This window comes from Lissotriton helveticus, chromosome 3_1, assembly GCF_964261635.1.
Source record: "Lissotriton helveticus chromosome 3_1, aLisHel1.1, whole genome shotgun sequence".
Taxonomy (NCBI): Eukaryota; Metazoa; Chordata; class Amphibia; order Caudata; family Salamandridae; genus Lissotriton; species Lissotriton helveticus.
In genome coordinates, this window is record NC_136061.1 from 125,300,333 (window position 1) to 125,321,110 (window position 20,778).

At 45.4% G+C, this 20,778-nt stretch overlaps 1 protein-coding gene across 1 annotated transcript in view; it reads right to left on the reverse strand.

Moving 5' to 3' along the window:
- The window catches only part of NOS2 (nitric oxide synthase 2), a 76,776-nt gene that overhangs the window by 41,370 nt on the left and 14,628 nt on the right, over positions 1-20,778 (reverse strand). Inside the window, exons 4-11 of the mRNA XM_078679357.1 lie at positions 13,579-13,660; positions 11,541-11,660; positions 10,347-10,495; positions 7,170-7,332; positions 6,058-6,149; positions 4,107-4,248; positions 3,336-3,475; positions 2,577-2,751 (exon numbers count right to left, since the gene is read on the reverse strand). Of these exons, the coding sequence (XP_078535483.1) occupies positions 2,577-2,751; positions 3,336-3,475; positions 4,107-4,248; positions 6,058-6,149; positions 7,170-7,332; positions 10,347-10,495; positions 11,541-11,660; positions 13,579-13,660 (1,063 nt within the window). The remainder of the gene's footprint in view (positions 1-2,576; positions 2,752-3,335; positions 3,476-4,106; positions 4,249-6,057; positions 6,150-7,169; positions 7,333-10,346; positions 10,496-11,540; positions 11,661-13,578; positions 13,661-20,778) is intronic.

Sequence of the window (20,778 nt, forward strand, 5' to 3'; positions counted from 1 at the left end):
AGGTCAAATTGATTTAGGCTACACTTCCATCCGATTGGGCTACTGAAGTGACGTCATGATACAGAGTAAAGACGTCATAGTTAGTATGGAGCACAGCAGCCAGAGAAGCAAGCAAGCCTGTCAGTCACTTGAATCGTTCTCTTAGGCCTTCATTACAAGTGGCCAGTTAAAACCCCAATGATTTCCCTGCCCCAGAGTTACTGATACCGAGGGCCCCAGTAATCCTGGGGAAAGAAAATAACGGGGACTACATGTTTTAGGAGACTGACATGCAGGAATCTGCATTTCCGCATGGAGTACCAGATGTTTTCCACTGGAGTTTCCTTTGGAGATTTCAGCTGCTTTTAGAAGCCGAAATTTCCACGTTAAAACACAATTGTATAGTTTCATTAGATCCGGTAGTGGCCCATTGGAATTTACAGGCTACTGATGTGATAATTCAAGCACAATTATTTGCAAAGGGGTGAGATCAAAGACAATGTACAGCTCTTCTGGCAAGGCGTTGAAGGGCATTAGCGGATGGACAGAACGGTATGCTGTGGACGTATGCTTGGTTAGCAGGCTATCAGTTGCAGTTAAGCCTGGGAGAAAAAATAATTACACTGGAGTCATTTTGCTTTACTCTTTTTACACAAAAATACTGAAAATGATGCCCGTTCGCGTAATTATGAGTGATTTGGCACAAAAATCCGGATGTCTCTTAAGCTAGCAGCAGTACTTTGCTTAAGTTCCTTTAGAAGGGTTTCTGATATTTATCTTGGAATGATGAAATGCTGCGTTACCCTGATTTTGGTTTCAGGTTGGGATTGCAGCAGTCTTAACAATGTGCTGTGCTATTGTTACTAGAGTGGGAATGTGATCTGCAATCTACTGATTTCTGCAGCAAGTGCAATGTGTGAATTAACTACATAAAGGGATATGGAAATTGTAAACTTCAGTTCTCATCTCTGCAGGATAAGCTTTAGGCCAAAGAGCTTTCTTAGTGTGATTCAACCTATGGGCTACATTGCGGTACCAATGCATCTGCTCACATAGAGGACTGGGGGAGGGATATGGATTTTCTACGTTGATAAGTGTAATGAAGGTGATGAAAAAATGGGTGTTCCTTCAGGAGTGTGTTTTGGCTGGTGCATAGTGCTTTTGGTGAGTTGTAAGTGGTAAGTGTTAGGTAGAGGAAATTGTAAAGAAGTGGGTGGGAATTAGGTACTTCGACAGGAGTATCTTAAGGTGTGAGCATAGTAAATGTGGTAACTGGGTATTTACAACGTAAAAGAATGTGGTCGTAATGCACTCTGTTATTTAAGATTCAAGAAATATATTCAAAGTTTAACATTTTAAATAAAACTGTGAGTGCAAAGTTGCAAGGGGGCTCTGGCCTAGACCTGGGATAAATCATACATAAATAGCTAGAAAAAATGTTGTAGGACTAGCGTTCACTGCTATGCCCTAAGTCTTCCAATATTCAAAGGTAATCAGTCTTTAAATCTAAGTCCAATCAAAAATTAACAGATGGTGTTCCAAGCAAGTAATATTTTTAATCCAGTTGATTGTAGAAATCAAAAGTAAATCACAAATGTTGACATCACACTTGTGTAACCGTAGTTGAGATATCACTTTTTTTTTATTCTGTGAATCCACAATAGTCATGAATAAAACCCAAAGCATAATTTTGGGTGTAAAACTCTTCGTCAGGGGTGGCTTATGGTAATTCACAAGGCGTCCGGTATGATGGCCGAATCCGTGAAAGACCACTTTACCGGTTGTGGCTAGGAATATGTAGAAAAAGGCAGAGAGATTTACCTTCAGTAGACAAAAATAACCATGTTGCTGTAAATATCTACGCTCTGCTCATCACTATTTTAGAACAATTATGATAATGAACGGTTGGTTTTTGTTTCAATTGTTTAAAGTACAGCTATAATGGTCCTCTGTGACCTGCCTTTGACCTTAACTGTTGGCTCTGACAGGAAGCATTATGATGTCACAATGTAACTGTAATAATTCATACTACTGATAAACTACATCATTTCATTATTTCAGGTGATGAGAGATCTCACAATTGCTGTCATCATTAAATTTGAGAGGGATATTTACACAGGGATTGCAGGCTCTCATGTAATATAGATGTACAATTGCACAGGGATTCTACACATATGCATTTTCTGCTCTGTAGTCAATCCATAGACGTAGGGTGTCAGCTGACAGGTGTGTGCTGGGATAGCTTCACTGGTCATAGTTTTTCTTGAACCTATCCTGGATTTCTGTGAGTGCAATGGGATACTGGTTTCTTCCATTTCCCAAAGTCTCAGATCATTCTCTACTTCATTCCCAAGTAGGACTTGGAGGACCACTACCTGCCGTGAACCTGCCTGGACATCAGCAATGTAAGGGCAGTAGATGTTAAGATTTTAGCCTCTGATTATTAGCTAGCCTGAACACTTGTATACTGAGAAGCCAAGTTTGCTGTGTTCGTGATCTAGAACTTGGTCAGAACATGTCTGTGTGAGTTCTGTTCTGTTAATAAGCATCTATTAAGTGCACACATGCGCACCCCAACAGGTTTGCAAGCGAGTTACCTCCAGAATGTTGAGACGTTGCACGTCGCAGAAATCTCGAACACCAATTTCCGTCCCCATGTACCAGCCGTTGAAAGGGCATGCTGAGAACTCAATGCCCCCAACCTCCAGAAGCATGTTGGACACCGCAGGCAACGCATACCATCTGAGATCCAGCTCTTTAAACCATTCATACCTGTTCAGAGTAAGGAGATTAAATGCAATCATTTATTATTTTCCAACTGTTAGCAGATCTCTATTCTGTATACTTTCTAGAGATTATTGGGGAAACTGAAAATTACTGAAGGAGCGAACTGAAAGATCCAAAATAATCTAACACCATCTATTCACAGAAAGAATGCAGGGACCGTGTGGGTTTCCTTACCGTGTCTTCCCATTGGCATGCTCTGGAAGACCTGGCCTATGAGTGTACTGAATTTACTAGAGTTCAATCTAGTGTTTCCCTTGAGGTCACTGCCCTACAGTTGCATCGTAATAGGACAATTATCTATCTATCTATCTATCTATCTATCTATCTATCTATCTATCTATCTATCTATCTATCTATCTATCTATCTATGTATGTATCTATCTATCTATCTATCTATCTGTCTATCTATCTTATCTATTTATCCCATCTATCCACCAGTCCTCACGTCTGTTTCCCTGCTTTTGCACTCAATGTAGTAATAGGCACATTTCTTTGTTATCAAATGAATCGTACTAAGGAAAGAGATGTGTATAGATTTAACCACTATTGTCCCCGCCCGACCTACTTACTTCGGATGTTCCATTGGCACTTCTAGGATAGCTTCTGGGGGGATTTCAAAAACTTCAGGGTCTTGGCCGTTGGCTTGGAGCACCAAGGGGAGGACATCAAAGCGACCATACTTTGGCTTCCATCCAAGATCTATGCACACCTGAAAGAGAGACAGAGACAGAGAGAGGTCAGGTAGAGCGATATAAGGGCGAGGGAGATGGGATACTCAGAGTGCAGCGGAAGAAACCGGATGGAGTCACTTGCCTGCACAGCTTGACAGACTATGCATTTCACTCATTGCCAGCACTGCAGGACCGGTTTGGTGTTTCCAGCACTGCTAGCACTGCAGGTCAAGCTATAGGTCTCAGTCATTCCCACGAATGCAGGACAAACTGTGGGTTTCAGTCACTGCTACCACAAGTGTAGGAGATGTTTGTTTCAGTCTTTATGTCCTGCTGAGTTTCTAAAGCCTTTCGAGGAGCGGCTTCTGCAGGAAGGGCTCCTCGGAAGACACATATCCAGGAGAAGCGGCTTCTGCATAAGGAACCCTGGAAGAACACTTGTCCAGGCAACTTCCTTCCTGTGCTAGTGTAGCTGCATGGGCTATGAAGAAAGGGCTACTGGGCAGAAACATGGCCAGTTCCTGTGCTGTTCTACCTGTATGACCTCCCCAGGGAAGGGTCAGGGGCAGATACATGGCCAGAAAGCTCCTGTGCTGCTCTACCTGTGTGCGCTCTTCTGGATGGGCCACTGGGCAAATCCATAGACCATTTGTTCCTATGCCACTGTACCTGTGTGAACTCTGCACTCGCCGGGTCACCCAAGAAGGATCCATCCTCCATTTGGTAGCCAGCGTAGCGAACCAGTTGGCCGTTCCATACTCGGAAGTCGTGCTTCCCATCGGTGCGCTGAGGGAAGACTGTGATGGTGGATCTAGGGAAGAGCAGCAGATTGAAAGCTGGTGAAAAACAGGCATCAGAGCCGATCCCAGAACGGTACACATTTTATACATGAGTTTTAATCAAGAATGGACCAGGTGCAATTGGCTACCAGTGAGCTGTACAATGATTCAAGTGGAACAGACACATAACATTATCAAACATTAGAAATAAGAGTAGCATTTTATAGTAATATTGGAATTTAGATTGGAGGAATGCTTCTGATTCCCTTTATAGTAATAGCCCATCCAAAGGGCTTCGATAGGGCAAGCAGGGGACCCTGTCGAATGGCTGTCCATCCCGTTGTAGCTGCATGCCGAAAGTAAAAGACAGATGGGAAAAACATGCCATACGTGTGTACGTGGTATCATGCATTTAGATAATGTTGAGAGGATTGTACGAGTGAATATCGACACCAATGATATCGTGGCATACTAATATTGAGGACAGAATATTGAAGGAGTATATATCAAAAGGTATGCGCACATAGGGAACCATAGAGTTACTATTCCGTACCCCACATCTGCGTACCTTGAAGATATATGTACCTCGTAGCTACAAATATGTGGAGTTAAGTATCGAAAGGCTAGTCTTACTTACCCGTGTATACTTTCAATATTCTATCCTAAACATTCTGTTGCATCGACATTCTTTACTCGATTTATGCTTAGAGTAGTTTGTTAATCCCTGGTGGTGTGATAGCTCAAATGTAATACAATCCTAGGTGACTGCCTAGGCTGCTACCAGAAGCGGGTGCCCCATCGTGGACGTACAAGGAACAAATGTGGCCAGTGTACTTTTGAGAGCGAAAACTGTATTTGTGCCTATTTCGCAAAAAACCCTTGCACAGAGCCTCATCAAGGAGTAAAGAGAAATCCTGAATGGTAGTCATGTATAATGAACCAATATCAATACTGGACAGAATGCATTTCAAAAAATTTCCATTAACAAATGAAAAATACATCACTGCCTGGCTGGAAGGTACTAAAGAGCTTCTCTTAGACCCCTTTATTAAATCCCCTTTGTGGTGATTGAAAGAATGTGATCACGTGCTGGAACATCTCACCTGAATTATACCTCTCGCTGGGAGGAGCTGTTGCTGACATTTAAAGGGGCCATCCAGTAAAATATGCCACAATAGGTTTTAAAATCCACTGAGTTGGGTAATAAAAACATCCGCGAGTCAAACTCCTAAACCCAGTTCAGATTGCAATATGTGCTACTTGAACACTTGACATTATCATGTTTCCCCAAACCTCATCACTCTCACTGGCTCCAGTTTCTCATCTGTGTAATGTATATTTGCTATTGCTCTACCTAAACTTACATTTCTGGCATTCTTTTACATTATTGTCAGCTACCTCTGTTTCTAATCCCAGATCCTTCTGGTCACTCCACTCCCAATCTATATCTCTTCTCAATTTTCTTTCCCCATAAAATTCATCCAGATCATCTTTTGTTCCATTGAACTCTGTACTATTCCTGCTCCAGTTCTTTCTTGTCTCACCTGCAGATTTGCTGTGTCTAGTTACACCATCCGGGCATCACAAGTGCTACCTCGCGGTAAGGGGGGAAGATTGTCAGTGCAGAAAGTGCACAATGTAAAAAGTACCAGCTCTTTTGTAAATGATGCAGAATACGGAGGCGAACGTGATTCGAAAATAAAATAAAATAACTAAACATATTATAAAAAAATATGTGCATCGTCTGCTTCCTCACAACATTCTCTCTAGAGCAACTCGTGTTTTCTTCAAACAAAGATGGCGGCCATGTTCTCTCTTTCTAGACCTGCTACTCAACGTACCTTAAGTTTCCATTATTTGAGGCATATTTGAGATGGCGGCAGATGTGTTCGAACATCTCTTTTGCGGTGGTGGTCTTACGAGCATCAAACACCTAGAAAAGTAGAAACAAACCAAAGAGATTTTTAATATGAACTATATGACGTAAGAGTTAACATACAACTCCACGCCGCCAAGTGAAGATGAATGTGGCGGGGCAGTGCCTGCAGAGAAAATAGTAAATGGCTTATCGTATGGTGCAATACATGTGTAGATTCTTTGTGCATCTCTTCTACGCTGTGTGTGCTTTTTAAATCCCCCAACTGCAGGGGAAGGAGAAGATATATAATTTTTGAATTAAAGTTACATTTGTTACAAATGTTTGTCGTGCAACTATGCACGATAGTAGAAGTGTGCTCTGACACCACAGATAGGGGATACACTCAGAATTCAATGATATTGCATTTCCATCTTGCCATCCGTGCCCGTCCGCCACCTATTTCCCCTCCGCCATATTACAATGGCGGGAGGGACCGCGGCAGAAGGGAAGACCGTCCGCCGCTTTTCCGCCGCTGTCGCCTTGCGACCGCGCCGGAAAAGGTCTAATATTGGGGCGGTGTCTATCAGACACCGCCAGCCTTATTAGGATGTGCTGTGGGCAATGCCTTTCCGTGGCGGCAATGCCACCACGAAAAGGCATACGGTCTTTGCTTTGGAGCCCGTTGCGGGCCCCCAGGGTAAAGGGAGGGTGGGGGGTGCACATGGGGGGTACCTATGGTACCCCCAAGCGTTTCAAAATACAACATGGCAGGCACCGCGCAGTGCCTGTCATGTTGTGCTTTGAAACGCACAACATGCATTTTTTAGCATTGCGGCGGGCGGTGCTTTCAGCACCGCCCGCCGCAATGTTAAAAATGCGGGATGCACCCGCCACTGTGGCGGGTGCATCGTAATTCGAGGCACGGGACCTCCGTCCCTGTGGCGGACGGTCCTGTCCTCCGACAGGATGGCGGACGGACAAAGTTCGTCCGCCATCCTAATTGACCCCTTATTGTGCGGGTGCTGTGGGGGAGAAAGGGTTAAAGAGCTGTGGTGGGAGGTCCTCATGAGCAGTAAGAGCAGGTAATGCTGTCACCTTCAGGTTGGACCACTGGATCCGCCCAATGCACCGAGGCGCGTTCCTCCAAGCTTGCTTGGTGGCGTAGATGAGCTCGTCTTCGGTCAGCTGGTAGGTTCCTGTTGTCTCTATTTCTTTGGTGATGGTCTCCAGGCGGGCCAAGTGTTCTTCTATCCTGGGCCTGTAAAAGTTAAAGCAGAATTTTGTTACATTGAGCGGATGCTACCCCTAGCCATGCTGTGTCCAGTCACACCTGTCCACGTCACCTTAATTTACTCATCTACATGGGGAAAGATGTTCTAAAATCTTGGGGATCAATTCTCATGTGCTTTCCTAATTTCCATGCAGTAATCTGTGATGTCATCACATCCTTGTATGGGAGCCATATATGAATATAACCAGATTTAGAAGGCCCTTAATACTTGGGGGTTCTTTGTTTAGGTGGATGAATGAACTGAGGCATGAGAAGATAAGATAATTTTCCCAACATCACACAGTTTGGTCTTGTGGAAGTTAGAATCAGGCACCAGTTTCTTCCTATGCAACTGTGAACAAACTCACTGCCAGATCACCTCCCCCTCTGGATGTGACAAGTGAAAAAAAAATCTGCAAGAGCGAGATAAACGGGCAGAGACTGTATGGGGAGAGGTGTGGCGCCACGGCCAGGGCGACTGACGCTGGAATCTGGGGATCACGGTTTGATCCCCAGCGCCGACGGCAGATTAGCCCAGCACCATGTGACTCAGCTTGCTTAATCCTCCCGATGGCCCCCAGGCCTGGAGACCCTTACGGATGATTGTTCGCGCTTTACAAATGTGGATTATTATTATTATTATTGGTGGAGGACAAAAGAGTGATGAAGTGGAATTAAGACTAGAAAGCCTTGATTTTTGGCAACTGCAAGATTCGCCAGCATCACCTGCATCTTCTGGGAAAAGGTTTGGGCACCAGGGGCCATATTACAAACAGTGACTCGGGGGCACAAAGGACATGAGCGTCTGTTTTATCCACTCTTGTGGCACTGTACTGCAGCTGCACCGTATTTCACGAATGTGTTGTCCCCAGAGAAGCTGCGAGTTTGCATCTGCCCTGAGGACAGTGTATTATCAGTAATAGGGCACACTGTCCCTGTTTGCACCTGTGTCACCAATGTGAAAGCTCATGGCGGCGCAAACAGTAATACTGCACCCGATTTGTAATACGGTCCCAGCACTTACTATTTTACAAACTAAGCACTGGATGACCCTTAAGCTGTTTCTGACTGATTCCATTTGGACGACAACTTTTATGTATATTCCATCAGGTGCTGCATTTTTATGATGTGTTGTGTTTTCTGCCTCCTTCGCACCAGTTTCATTTTATCCTGCAGTGTAAAGTGCACGGGCCTAACATTGTTTTAAGTAGCCCCAAGTGCTGCTAAAAACCTGGGGGCATATTAACAAGGGCTTTATCTCCACTTTTTTGGCTTAAAAAGCTCTCTGGAATTTTTATCGCCCTGGAGAAACGCGTGGTTAATAATGCGCTACAAGGGCAATAAATTCCAGAGATAGACGGCAATAAATAAAAAAGCGCTAAGCGAGCTTTGCGTTATTTACTCCCGTCCGTTGTTAATATGCTCCCAAGGCTGCCTAGTTTTTATTTCCACTTCATATCTCCCTTTTTCCACCACTCCACACTTCCTGTCTCTTTACCTCATTCTTGGAGAATTTTTCAAACCTGTTTTCTCCCCTTTGGTGCTATTTTCTTATCTTATCTGCTTCTCACAGCCTCGCTGTGACTTTGTGATTGATACTTGCTGGACCTCTCGTAGAAATGTAAGGAAAACTTCTTCCTAGTTGTATTGATTTAATAGGCATCGTACTTTTTAATTTTTTTTATTTAATAACCCCCTTTGTCCCATGTGTATATTTTGTTGCTGCAACTTTAGTATTTTACTTTTCTATTCCATTCCTTAGTCTCAAACTCTGAACACTAAAATTATTTTGTGATTTTCTTAAAATTATTTTCTCAAGTTGGTTTCTCGTGCTGAGGGGCATATTATCAAGGGGGTTCATCTCCGCTTTTTTGGCTTTAAAAGCCAAGAAAGCAGAGATAAAATTATCTCCCTATTACCTAGCTGTCGCTAACACCAGTTAGTGACAGCTAGTAGGAGATAAAGTAAAGTAAAGTCCACATTTGTAAAGCGCACAATCACCCGTAAGGGTCTCTAGGCGCTGGGGGGCCGTCGGGAAGATTAAGCGAGCTATTGCCCAGAGTCACATGGTGCTGGGCTGACCTGCCGCCGGAGCCGGGGATCGAACCGTGGTCCCCAGATTCCAGCGTCAGTCGCCCTGGCCGCGGCGCCACACCAGATAGGGACCATCTTGGGCCCCACTTTGCATGTCAGTGATATTTATCACTAATGACATGCAAAGTGGGCGTGCCAAGATGTTAGCGACTGGAAACAGTCGCTAACATCGCTGTCTCCTATTACCAACTTTTGGAGATATTCGCGCTAAGCGCGAATATCTCCAAAAGCTAACACCTGCCCTGAGCAGTTCTTAGCCATGTTATCCAATGGGAGGTGGATAACATGGCTAAGAGCATTAGCTCGGTAATGCATGAATATCTCTGACTTTTCAGCGATATTCATGCATTGCGGCCGTTTTTTATCGCATTTGCGATAAACCTTGATAATACCAAGGTTTATCTGTGATAAAAATCGCCGCAGCTCAGCGGTAAAATTTTGTCTCTAACCAAGCAATAGCGATAATTATCGCTATTGCTTAGTAATATGCCCCTCAGTTTTTTGTCTAGACGACAAAAATATGTTAGTGTTGTCTCAGTGGCACATTTGGTCACACTGAGGGCAATGAAAAAGTAAATATGAAGTTCTTTGAAAATGAGGCGCCTATGATTATCTGCATATTATAGGTCCCTCTCTATAAATGCACCATGAGCAAAAAAAGGATGGAATGGAATACCCACTGATTAATACAACATTTGTATCCCTCACTTTTGTTTGTTCATAAGTGCAGATTGTATGCACGCAATTCCATTCCAATTACGTCTATTTAGCATGATATTATATTTTAATTTTCAATCCATGTGAAAGTGCTACCAGGCCGCTCTCAGCACTACATAAAAACAAATGAAAACAATGAACAAACACAAAAGGAACTAACCGCATAATTAAATAAATGAAAACTAACTTACTCTTCTAGTGAGTTGTTGTACTGGTTGATGAACTCTATCGCCTGCGAAAGGACCTCCTCTGGTGGGAGTTGCCCGTCCCGCGGGCCCCTCACTAAGGACTTTGGGAACATGATGGAGCCCTGGCAATTCTTGGTCCGGCAACCTATATTCTACAGAAAGAGAGACAAAAATCATCAAAGATACAAGACCACACTCTCCCTACTTGCTGTCTATGCCTACTGCGTCCAGTGCAGTCCCTCTCCTGTACTTAGCACATGATGCATTAACCAACACGAAATTACATTCAAATATAACATGTATTTTAATGACCTAAACACATTATTAGAGCAAGAAGAGCAATCCCAAGGATTGTTGCAGACATGCCACATTTTGAGGACTCAATCAGCTTTCTAAGTCAACCAGCCTTCAACATTAGAACTAATAAGGGATAAAAGCCATAAAATATAATTATTTCTCATTTAGGTTTGCTAACTATCACACTGACAATCAAAGAACAAGCTGTTCATTTGATTACAATACGTTTTCTTTGTCTTACTACCTGTTTCGACCACCGCAAAGTTGGGTATTTGTGGCCTAAAGCTGGGCAGCTGCATAGTCTGAAACTATGAAAGCTCTATGTAGGGAGTTGGGCAATAGAAAGGCACACACTAAGGGGTAGACTTGCAAGCTTCTTGCGCCATTTGTGCGTCACTCTTAACATGAGGAAAGTGACGCAAAGGTGCTGCAAGGGCCTTGTACATCTGCCCCTAAGTGTCGAAAGAATCGCACCCTGTGGTTGTTGTTGAATGAACTGTCTACTAAATAACCAGGTATATGTTGATGTATTAGTTCTCTAGCAACATAATAAAGTTGTTGAACTGCATTAGCTTTCTAGTTACAGAGTAACCCTGGTGAATGATGTTGCATTAGTCTCAGATAAAGCAGTCTTAGATAAACTAATATCAGACAAACTAGTTCAGATAACTATGTAACTAATCTCACATAATCAGCTACATTAAACTCAGATAACCTAGACTCAGACAATCCATAAACTGCTCGCAGTTATGTGAACTCTAACACAATGGGCTCTTTGCCACCTGTCCTCGGGGCTCAGGCCTCAGAGGCACTGTGCGGTAGAGAGGTTCGCTGCCTGACCTCTAGGGGGCAGCAGAGGGCCGCTGGCCTCAGGGCCCGGATCCCAGCGTGTCCACTTACCTCCTTGGCCGTCTTGTGCAGCGTGTCTTGAAAGGTCACGCCGTTCTGGAAGTTGTTCAGCTTGAGATACCTCGGGCACTGGGGGGCTTTCGCCACCGGGGTGATGTGGTTCGTCGTCTTCTGGAGCCGCAAGGGGACAAAGGAAAGCAGTGTTATTAGGAGAAGCGGCCATGGCCCCCCGCCCTGGCCGCCTTCTGTGCACGCGCTGCTGTGAGGTCAGGTCATCGTCGCCTTCGGACAGAATCCACCGGGCTTGTTATTTTTAAAGGCGGGCAGTGCCAGCGCTTCAGTCTTTCTCCGCTCCGTGATTTCTCCCCTCACACCCTTACCTCCGATACCTCCCCTGCTCTGGCCTTTCCTCCTTTCTCCTTTACCTTCTCCCGCTTCTCGTTACTCCTGCTCCCTCGTTTTACCCCGCTCCTTCTCTGATGCAAGCTTCCATCGCTTCATATCCCACCTCTCACTCGCCTCCTAATCCTCTCCCTTCCTTCTAACTCTGCCCTTCCCTGCTCGCCATCCTCTCATCTGTCTGTCCTGCCTCCTCCTTTTCCCATCACTCCCTCTTTCCATTCCTCCATCATGCTGTCTCGCCCTCTTCATAGCTCTACCCTGTGGCTGCCTCTTCTCTTCTCCACTCCCTGCCCCATGCCCTCATTATCTGACTGCTCCGTACCGGTGCCTCCTTCTTTCCAACGCTGCCTTTACTGCCATCCCATACTCCGTACAGATTGTTTTCATCTTCTCCTTTTTTCTACCTACTTTCCTCCATCTCTTCCTTCCATTCTCTGCCTTCTCGCTAAACGGCATACCTCGATAAACATTCACCCCTATCTCTTTTTTCTCTCTCTGCTTCTATCCCACCGACTCCTCCTTTCCTTCCTTCTTTCTTTCCCACCCAACCTCGTCTGCCTCATGCTCCTTCTCACCTTCTTTCCTTCCTTCTCTGCCTCCCCTCATATCCCACATTCTACTTACACCTTCCCTACATCTCATTTTCCTCTTTTCTTCTTCGATCACTCTTACCCTCTTCATTCCTTTATTCCTTACCTCTTATTCCCTTCCTCTCTCCTTCTTTTCTTTCTTCTTCTCTACCTCTCCTCCTATGCCACATTCTCCTTACCTACTCCCTTACTCAACTCCCTTTCTCCCTACCTTCTTTCCTTCCTTATCATTTCCTCCCAATGCTACCTCATTCTCCTCATTCCCTCTCTCCTACCTTCTCTGCTCCCATATGCTCATTCTACGTTTTTATTCCCTTCCTCGTCTCCACCTTCCTCGTCCTTCCCACCCAACCCTACCACCTTTACCTCCCTTCCGCCTTCTCTTCTTTCCTTTCCTTTTTATCCTTTCTTCGCAAGCCCGCCTCTTCACCTCTCTCCCTCATTTCCTTCTCCTCTTTCTTGCCTTCCTTCGCATCCCTGCTCCCTCTGCGGACGGACCTCTCCAGCCATCAGATCCAGCATCCATGCTACCTCAGACCTAGCTCCTTCTACCTTCTCTGGTCCTGTGAGTGACCAGGGAGCTTTGTGTGCAGAATCTGCTCTCCATCATTCACATCAAAGAATGTTGAGTCACCAAAATGCCAGCTATAGTGGAAGTCAAGGAACACACTCCTTGACCTCAGAGGATGACCCCTCAACCTATGCTTAGACTTTCAAAGTCCTCCTAAATGCTGCTGAGGGGTAGAAGAAGAGGAGAGAGTGGGGGACAGGCAATAACTGAAGCCCTCTTAAATGTTGATTCCTGCTGCTGCCTTCATGTCTGCTGAGACCGGAGACAGACACAGCAGCACCAGGAGAACCAAAGGCCAAGCCAGAAGGGGCAACTGCTGCCACCGGCTGCCCCCATTCCACACCCATAGGTCACACATCAGGAAATGCAGCCAGAGAGTCAGGACAGGTGAAGAGAGTCAGGACAGGTGAAAGGAGTGAGGTGAGGCAGCAGAGGGTGAAAGGTGAACCCAGAAGATGCCAGGAGATGGGACTCAAAGGAGGACAGTGTGGCACATGGAGGGCACCTCCTGCCTGCAGTCACCTACCTCTGTCTGTGCCCGCACGTGCGTCATGGCGTCGGCCTTCTTCTTCTCGCCATTCAGCTGGGCTCCCTTCTGCGGCGCGTGACTGCGGGAGGAAAGCACAAGTTCAGTTTATCTGTCCCTAGACCATCTGCCCTTCTTCATGTGACTTATGCCAGAGTACTCCAGGGTCGGTCCTGGAGGCCCGGATCCATGCCAGATTTTTAAGATAACTATATTTATCTAAATGTGGATATGCTAAAAATCTGGCCTGGATCCGGCCCTCCAGGACCGACCTTGGAGAACCCGGCCTTATGCATTGGATGTGAATAGCAGCGTAGCAAGGACGTCATAGGCCCTGGTGCAAGCAAGGAAATGACCACTTTGACTGCTATTGGGGTATTAAAAAAGGAAATTATCAGGGTTCAATGTCACCCCTCCCGCTCTAGGTGCCAGTGCACCTGCTGCCCCCATGCCTACACTCCTGGGGGTGACGTCTGCTGCCGCTTAACAAGGGAATTTGGTGTGGAACTCTCTGCATGGATGGAAATCCACCAACATATCAGGGTAGCACAAGTGACATCAACGCACCAGAGCGTTCCGGTTAGCCCCTGATTCCATCCCTGGGCCTTCATTAATCTGCTTTTTTTCTGCAGGGGCATTAGGAGATGGATGTGGAGTGCAAACTACATCATTACATATGGTTCCTAGAGCCTTGTTTACTTTCTGTTCCTGCTAAGCTTTCATGACCTCTGAGACAAGGTACAGCAAGGGCAGTGCCAGGGGTAACAAAGGGCTAGCTAGGGATAGCAGCTATCCACCATACTCTGATTAGGCATCATACTCCGATGGCATGGTGTGCAAAGTTCCTGAAGATTTTATCTTTAAGAATTCTCAACAAAACACTTCTTAGAAGGAAAATATAATTCAAAATCCTTAAACTATTTTGTGCGAGGTATACGCAGGTGGTGAGTTTGTTTGAGGAGGGGACAAACTGCAAATGTGTGTAGATTGCTAACTTCATAAAACTTGCCCAGGAAAATAATAATTCCACACACGTCATTTCGCATCAGCAGTAATAATGATGTCAAACAATTACACAGAGGCATGTTCAAAACACACAAAAGACAAAAAAGCAATAGTTTGATTAGATTGCTAACAAGGAGGGGTGATATTACAGAACAGTTTCATCCTGACCAGCTTCCAGACAATATCCTTATAGGGTGCTTCCGACTCAGGTGCAAATCTGGTTGAGTTGCATAAATTAGCAGGTGCACAATTACCACACCACTCCATGTTTCAGCCATCAAAATTAGCAATAACACTCTAATTGCACGTCATGTTCCCTATTTCAAAGTGCTCAATCCCTCAATACATGCCCCATTACCTTAATTTGAGCCAGGATTTGGCTGACGAAGGTCGCAAGTGCAAATTCCCCAGAGTTTGCAATCTGTGCTCATAATCCCTATTTGGATGCGGAAGGGAGTTGGCGCCCAAATCGGAACTGGCGCCCAAATCGGAACTAGCACCCTAGTTAGGATGGACATAGCGAATGAATGGTGCCTACTTATCTTGATCGACATCTAGCAAAAATTAAATGATTGACCTGGGATAATCCTCAGATGCTGGATCTCTACTTTTTGGCCAATGGTCAGTGTCAAGATTATTCTTCTGCGCTCTCGCTGAAGAATCGGGAGGAGGGATCCATGCGCATTCTAGCCATGGTTCCTCAAACCACCAGAGTGAAGAAGCCATGTTTTTATTATTTGTGTACCCTCAGAAGGCTTTTCCCATACTAACCTCTCATTAAACAGTTAGTGCCAAGGTTGACTTGATGTTATCGAGACTCTGGTTTGGAAACTGTTCCCTCACTTCCTGCATGCAAAACCTCATCTTTACAAGCCCGTTAAACAGAAAGCAAGAACCTATAAAGACTGACCTGGAACGAGATCCTCACATGCCCGGATGAACTACTTAATATCGACCCCTGGAATGTCGTGGTACAAGAATATCGAGGGACAAAATATCGAAAGGTAAAACCATATACTTTGAAGTACAGATTTACTATTCCTAATCTACACACCTTGAGGATATATATATCGCGGAGGTAGAAAAAAGTGGAGTTAGGTATAGAAAACGTAGATTTATTGAAGTGTCAACATTTTGTTATCCATATTTTATCCGCGATATTGTGTTTCATTGACATTCTGGTGTCAATATTCAGGGTGCACACCCACAAGCCCTTGTGCCTGAAGTCGGAAAGGGGAATCATTAACACTTCTAGCCGTGGATCCTAAGAAGAGCCTTGTACTGACTATTCTGAAGACGTCTTATGTCCAAGCGATGGATTGCTCCGTCAGGCTGAAATAAAGCCTACTCTATCCGGCGGAGAATTTGGAAAGGATTATTAGACCAGAACTAACTGAGCTGGTCTTATTAAATGCAGTTAGTCCAATACATATGACACTTAGATCAGTGTCCTGGCAAGCAAGGGTCCCTAACACAGGGTCTGACCAGTTGCACAGGGAAGGTAGGTCTTCAGGCCAAAGATGTTTAGGGAGAAGCTCTGGAAACCAATTAACCTTGAGTTGTTGACCTCACCCCTTCCACACAGACGAGTAGGAGAGGAAAGACATAATGGGCTCCTGACAGGAAAAACGGCTCAGATTCACCCAAAATAAGCCTCTCCAGCTGTGAATCGGGGAAGTACTTGGAAATAAAAAGGAACAGGCGTAGGTGGGAACACTTCGATATGTGCTTCCTGCAGGAAGCCTCTTCAAGCGGGCTCCGTAGGGGTCACCGCGGTGCTTTTTGCTTCTCTCCGCTTCCCAGATATTTCCTGCGTCATTTCTGGCAGTAAACACGTGAATTAAAATCTGTTTCCTGTCCATACATTTCTAAAAGTAGGTCTTAGAATGACACCCTCGCTGGAGAACGCGTGCCAAGTGTCAAACATTGCATATGGGATAGCGTAACTGACAACAACACATCTGTTGCTTTCACAAATTTGTTGGTCTATTGACTTTATAACCCCTACCACTGAAGCGAAATCTCATTCAACATGTGTCTATGTACCGTACGCTCAATGACAACTCATGTGCAGGTGAGCAAAATCCACGCAAGATAACAGAAACACCATGGAAACGATAAACAAGTGCTCCGTTTGTCGTTAATCGCTCCCACATTGGAATAGCCCAGTGTCCTGCCATACAACGAAAGAGGATCATCTTCAGATTTATCCAGTGAATGACTATATGCCTTTGCCTGTTCCCGGGTGTTGCGCATCCTCAGATGATTGTCAATCTAGTGATGTCCTCTATTGTCTACTGTTATGTTATTTGTCAGGTTATAGGCCATTTATAGAGTGCCCGTTCACCATAAGGTCTGTTGGCGCAAAGGTAATCAGAGGCAACAACTGAAATCCAAGTCAAACATAGGCATGCTGGAATGGCCCGGTTTTTAGAAGTTTCCTAAAGCTCGCATAGTTGGAAGAGATCTAATATCTGGAGGGAGAGAAATCCAGGTGTGACTAAGCCCTCTTCTCCTTGACCAGATTCAAGATCCTAAAAATTCCCGACTGTCACATTCTTTTTAATCAGTTCTTAGTGCACTAAGCATATTTTCTCATTCGTTTCTTGCCCTTTTGTTTTTGGGGGGTAACCACGCCTACAGCAGCACTCTACAACTACCAGCACACAAGAGGACGGCTTGCAGAGGATACGGGTCCAAAATGGCTTCTTTTTGTTTGGTCGTCTTTCTTTCATCACCAACTTTACTACTTTCAAACTACACTATAAATGACAGATCAGTGGGTTTTTAGAAATCAGTGGTTGGTAGGAAGACTAGCATTGTTCAGAATTACCAAGGGATCTGTCCCCCCAGCGGTACGCCAGTCTTAGCTGCTGATTGAAGGACCAGAGTGCAGTGATGTTCAGGCTAAGCATCACTTTCCTCCAGACCCCTGGGCCACTGCCTACTCCCAAACAACTTTTTCCAACATTTAGTGGGTTACTACCCTCTTTGAGGAGTGGGTAACTCTTTAATGATTTGTTACCGGAACTACAGTCTCAAAAAATTGGTGCATTGCCTAGCAGATGGAAATTTGAAGGGGTCACTCTAAGCAGGGACAGACTGGGAACGCAAACTGTCCCTGGCAATAGAGTCAGACCGGCCGCGTGAGGGGGGGAGGGGCGTGCATGGAAAACACTGCAGCTGCTTTTGTTACAGGGGGGCGGTATTGCCGCTATGCTGTAAACTGGTCCCTGCTAACACAAACCTTTTTCCACCCCCCAGGGGTCAAAAACCAGCCCACACCCTGGCGACCCACCGGGGACACGCCCAGTGCCCGCTACGGCCAGTCCGGCCGGCCCTGACTCTAATCATGCCTCTTCCAAAATGTGGTTCAATATTCATTTGTAAACTCCTTTTGTAATTCAATAACCTGTCACTGAATCGCAAAATGGTTTAGTGCATGCAAAAAAAAATCCATTTGAAGGTCATAAAAGGTCGGATTGTTCAAATGCAAACATTGCAACCTCAAAATGGCTTAGTACACCTGACCCTAAATTTTGTTGGAGGGGGTTTTGGGGCAAAAGGAAGCCTGAAGGTGGTCTCCACATTCTAAAGCTATCCCAGAGTTTCACACATTGGGGTGTCGCCATCTGCTGGGAGTAGTGTGATCGGGGTCTGGCACGCGTATTCGGCGTGAGCGTATAAATTCACAACCAGGCCGCAGTTAATGACTTCTTGTCAAACTACACATGATGCTATTAGCTCTCATTTGTCAATGGCGTGCATGGGAGTTTTTTGTATCTTCTTGGAAGATAGTCAATGATTTCCTGATGCTGCAGAGATAAACTTCGAATAGGATGTGTTGCATTTATTAATGGCCCGAAGAGTTCTGGTTGCGACGCCCGCCCGTTGTCCTTCACCACAGGGGTGCGCCGGGAGTGAACCGGTGTGCAGTACTCGTCGGCTCGAGCTGCACCTAAATTGCCTGCAACTGAATATTGTTCTACTCTTTAGAAGAAGCTGAGAGCCGCAGCCCTTGGCACCGGGCCACTGGCTCCGCGCCCAAGTCATTCCTACACACGCTCAGGTTGTTTTATTTTGTGTTGGCGTGTCCTGCATTGAAGAGGCTTATCTGCAAAAATCATACCCTGGGGCTGACTTGAGAGCTCATTAAACATTGTCTCGAAGCCGTTGGAGTCGAGTTTGGCTGTGAGAACCGAGCCAATGCCAGCAGTGGCTGCATACGTCATCCTAGGCTTCAATTCACCAAAGCGCCAGCAGTTGGCGGAAATGACTTCACTCACCCTTTGACCCCTAATAGAATCATGGGATTGAGCCTGGAGCCCCTCAGCACCCTCCTATTTGTGCTGAGACGCTATGGGGGAGGGGAGTGCATAAGAAAGTGGATTGCACAGAAGTAAACAAGGCATGGAGCCCAGTTTATCTTATGTTCCTGCTGCTGCTTTCATACTCTCTGGATGCAGAAGAAGCTCCACAGCTGGAGCCAGGGGTAGCAAAGGGCCAGCAAAGGATAGAAGGCGCTACCCCTGGTGACCCCCAACTGATGACCCTGAGCCTTGGCCTGCTGCCCCTTCCCTCCGCATTGGCAGTGTTGGCACATTATCCATGAGCCAACAGGTCGCAGCAGAGTTCCTTGTGATGGTGAATGTAAATATAGATACATACAGATAATAAAGTCAAAACAGAGCTGTGGAAGGCTTCTGCCAGGGGATGCAGACTTATTACCGCTTAAGGTTTTGGTAGAGAGGCCGGCAAGTCGTGGGGGTGGTAATTAGGAAGTGCGTAGGCGAGTTAGGTGAGAAATCATGAGTGGGTAAGAGAAAAATCTGTCTGAAGCAAACAAAAAGCAGGGAAACAAATAGAAATGTCTGGAAGAGAAGGTGAAATCAAGGAGAAGCGAGCTGCAGTCTTTAGCTAGTGAGGAGGGAAAGATGGCGTAGAAGAAGGAAGGTGACAGTGATCAAAAGGCAATCCCAGCCTGCAAGTGTCTGTGGAAAGAATGTGTGAGATCCTTGTGAATGTTATCAGGGAATTATCCATGTGTTGAGCAGGAGGGGGAGAGCCCAGACCCTGGGTGCATAACCCAACCAGGATGGTGTTGTAGAGTTTGCTTTTTCGAATGTTGGGGCTCCAAATAAGGTTTCACTTTCTGATGTCCAGCTTTTGGTCGGGTAAGGAGGAGTGCCCGTGGGTCAGGCTTTGCAAACGATGCAGGCCACCTCGCTGATTAACCTCAACTTCAATGGGACGCCATTGAAGTGCCTGCAGAATGAGGAGGATTTTATCCAATCCGAGCCACCCTCTCAGCGCTTCCTTTAGTGGTAGGTTGGCTTGCATGGCACCTATGTGGAGATTAGCCCAAGCTGGGGAGGGGAGCGTTCATGTTACGAGAAGCCCAGGAGCAGCCTTAGGAGGTGGTTACTCAGTTTATAGCTAAACGGCTTGTATATTGGCAAGGATGCTTGTGGGTGGGGGTAGCACCAGGAAAGCATGCCCTGCTCAGGGAAACAACCTTTACAACGCAACTTTTACATCGCACTACCATTACAACAAAACTTTTACAACGCAACATCCATTACAACGCATGCAATTACAACGCAACCATTACAACGCATGACACTACAACGCACACCACTACAACGCATGTCATTACAACTCAGTCATTACAACGCATACCATTACAACAAATAACATTACCATCCAACACTTACCCTACTGTTGCACCGCCTGGAGCTAGAATAGTAATTTTTACCCCTACACTATCCAATACTTACCCTACTGTTGCACCCCCTGGAGTTAGAATAGTAATTTTTACCCCTACACTATCCAATACTTACCCTACTGTTGCACACCCTGGAGTTAGAATAGTAATTTTTACCCCTACACTATCCAATACTTACCCTACTGTTGCACACCCTGGAGTTAGAATAGTAATTTTTACCCCTACACTATCCAATACTTACCCTACTGTTGCACACCCTGGAGTTAGAATAGTAATTTTTACCCCTACACTATCCAATACTTACCAAACATGCAATGTAATGTTATGCGTTGTAATGGTAAGCGTTGTAATGGAATGCGTTGTAATGGATGTTGCGTTGTAAAAAATGCGTTGTAAAGGTATGCGTTGTAAAAGTGTGCGTTGTAACCTCATACATCCCCCTGCTCACTGTGGCTCAGCAGTTCTGGATT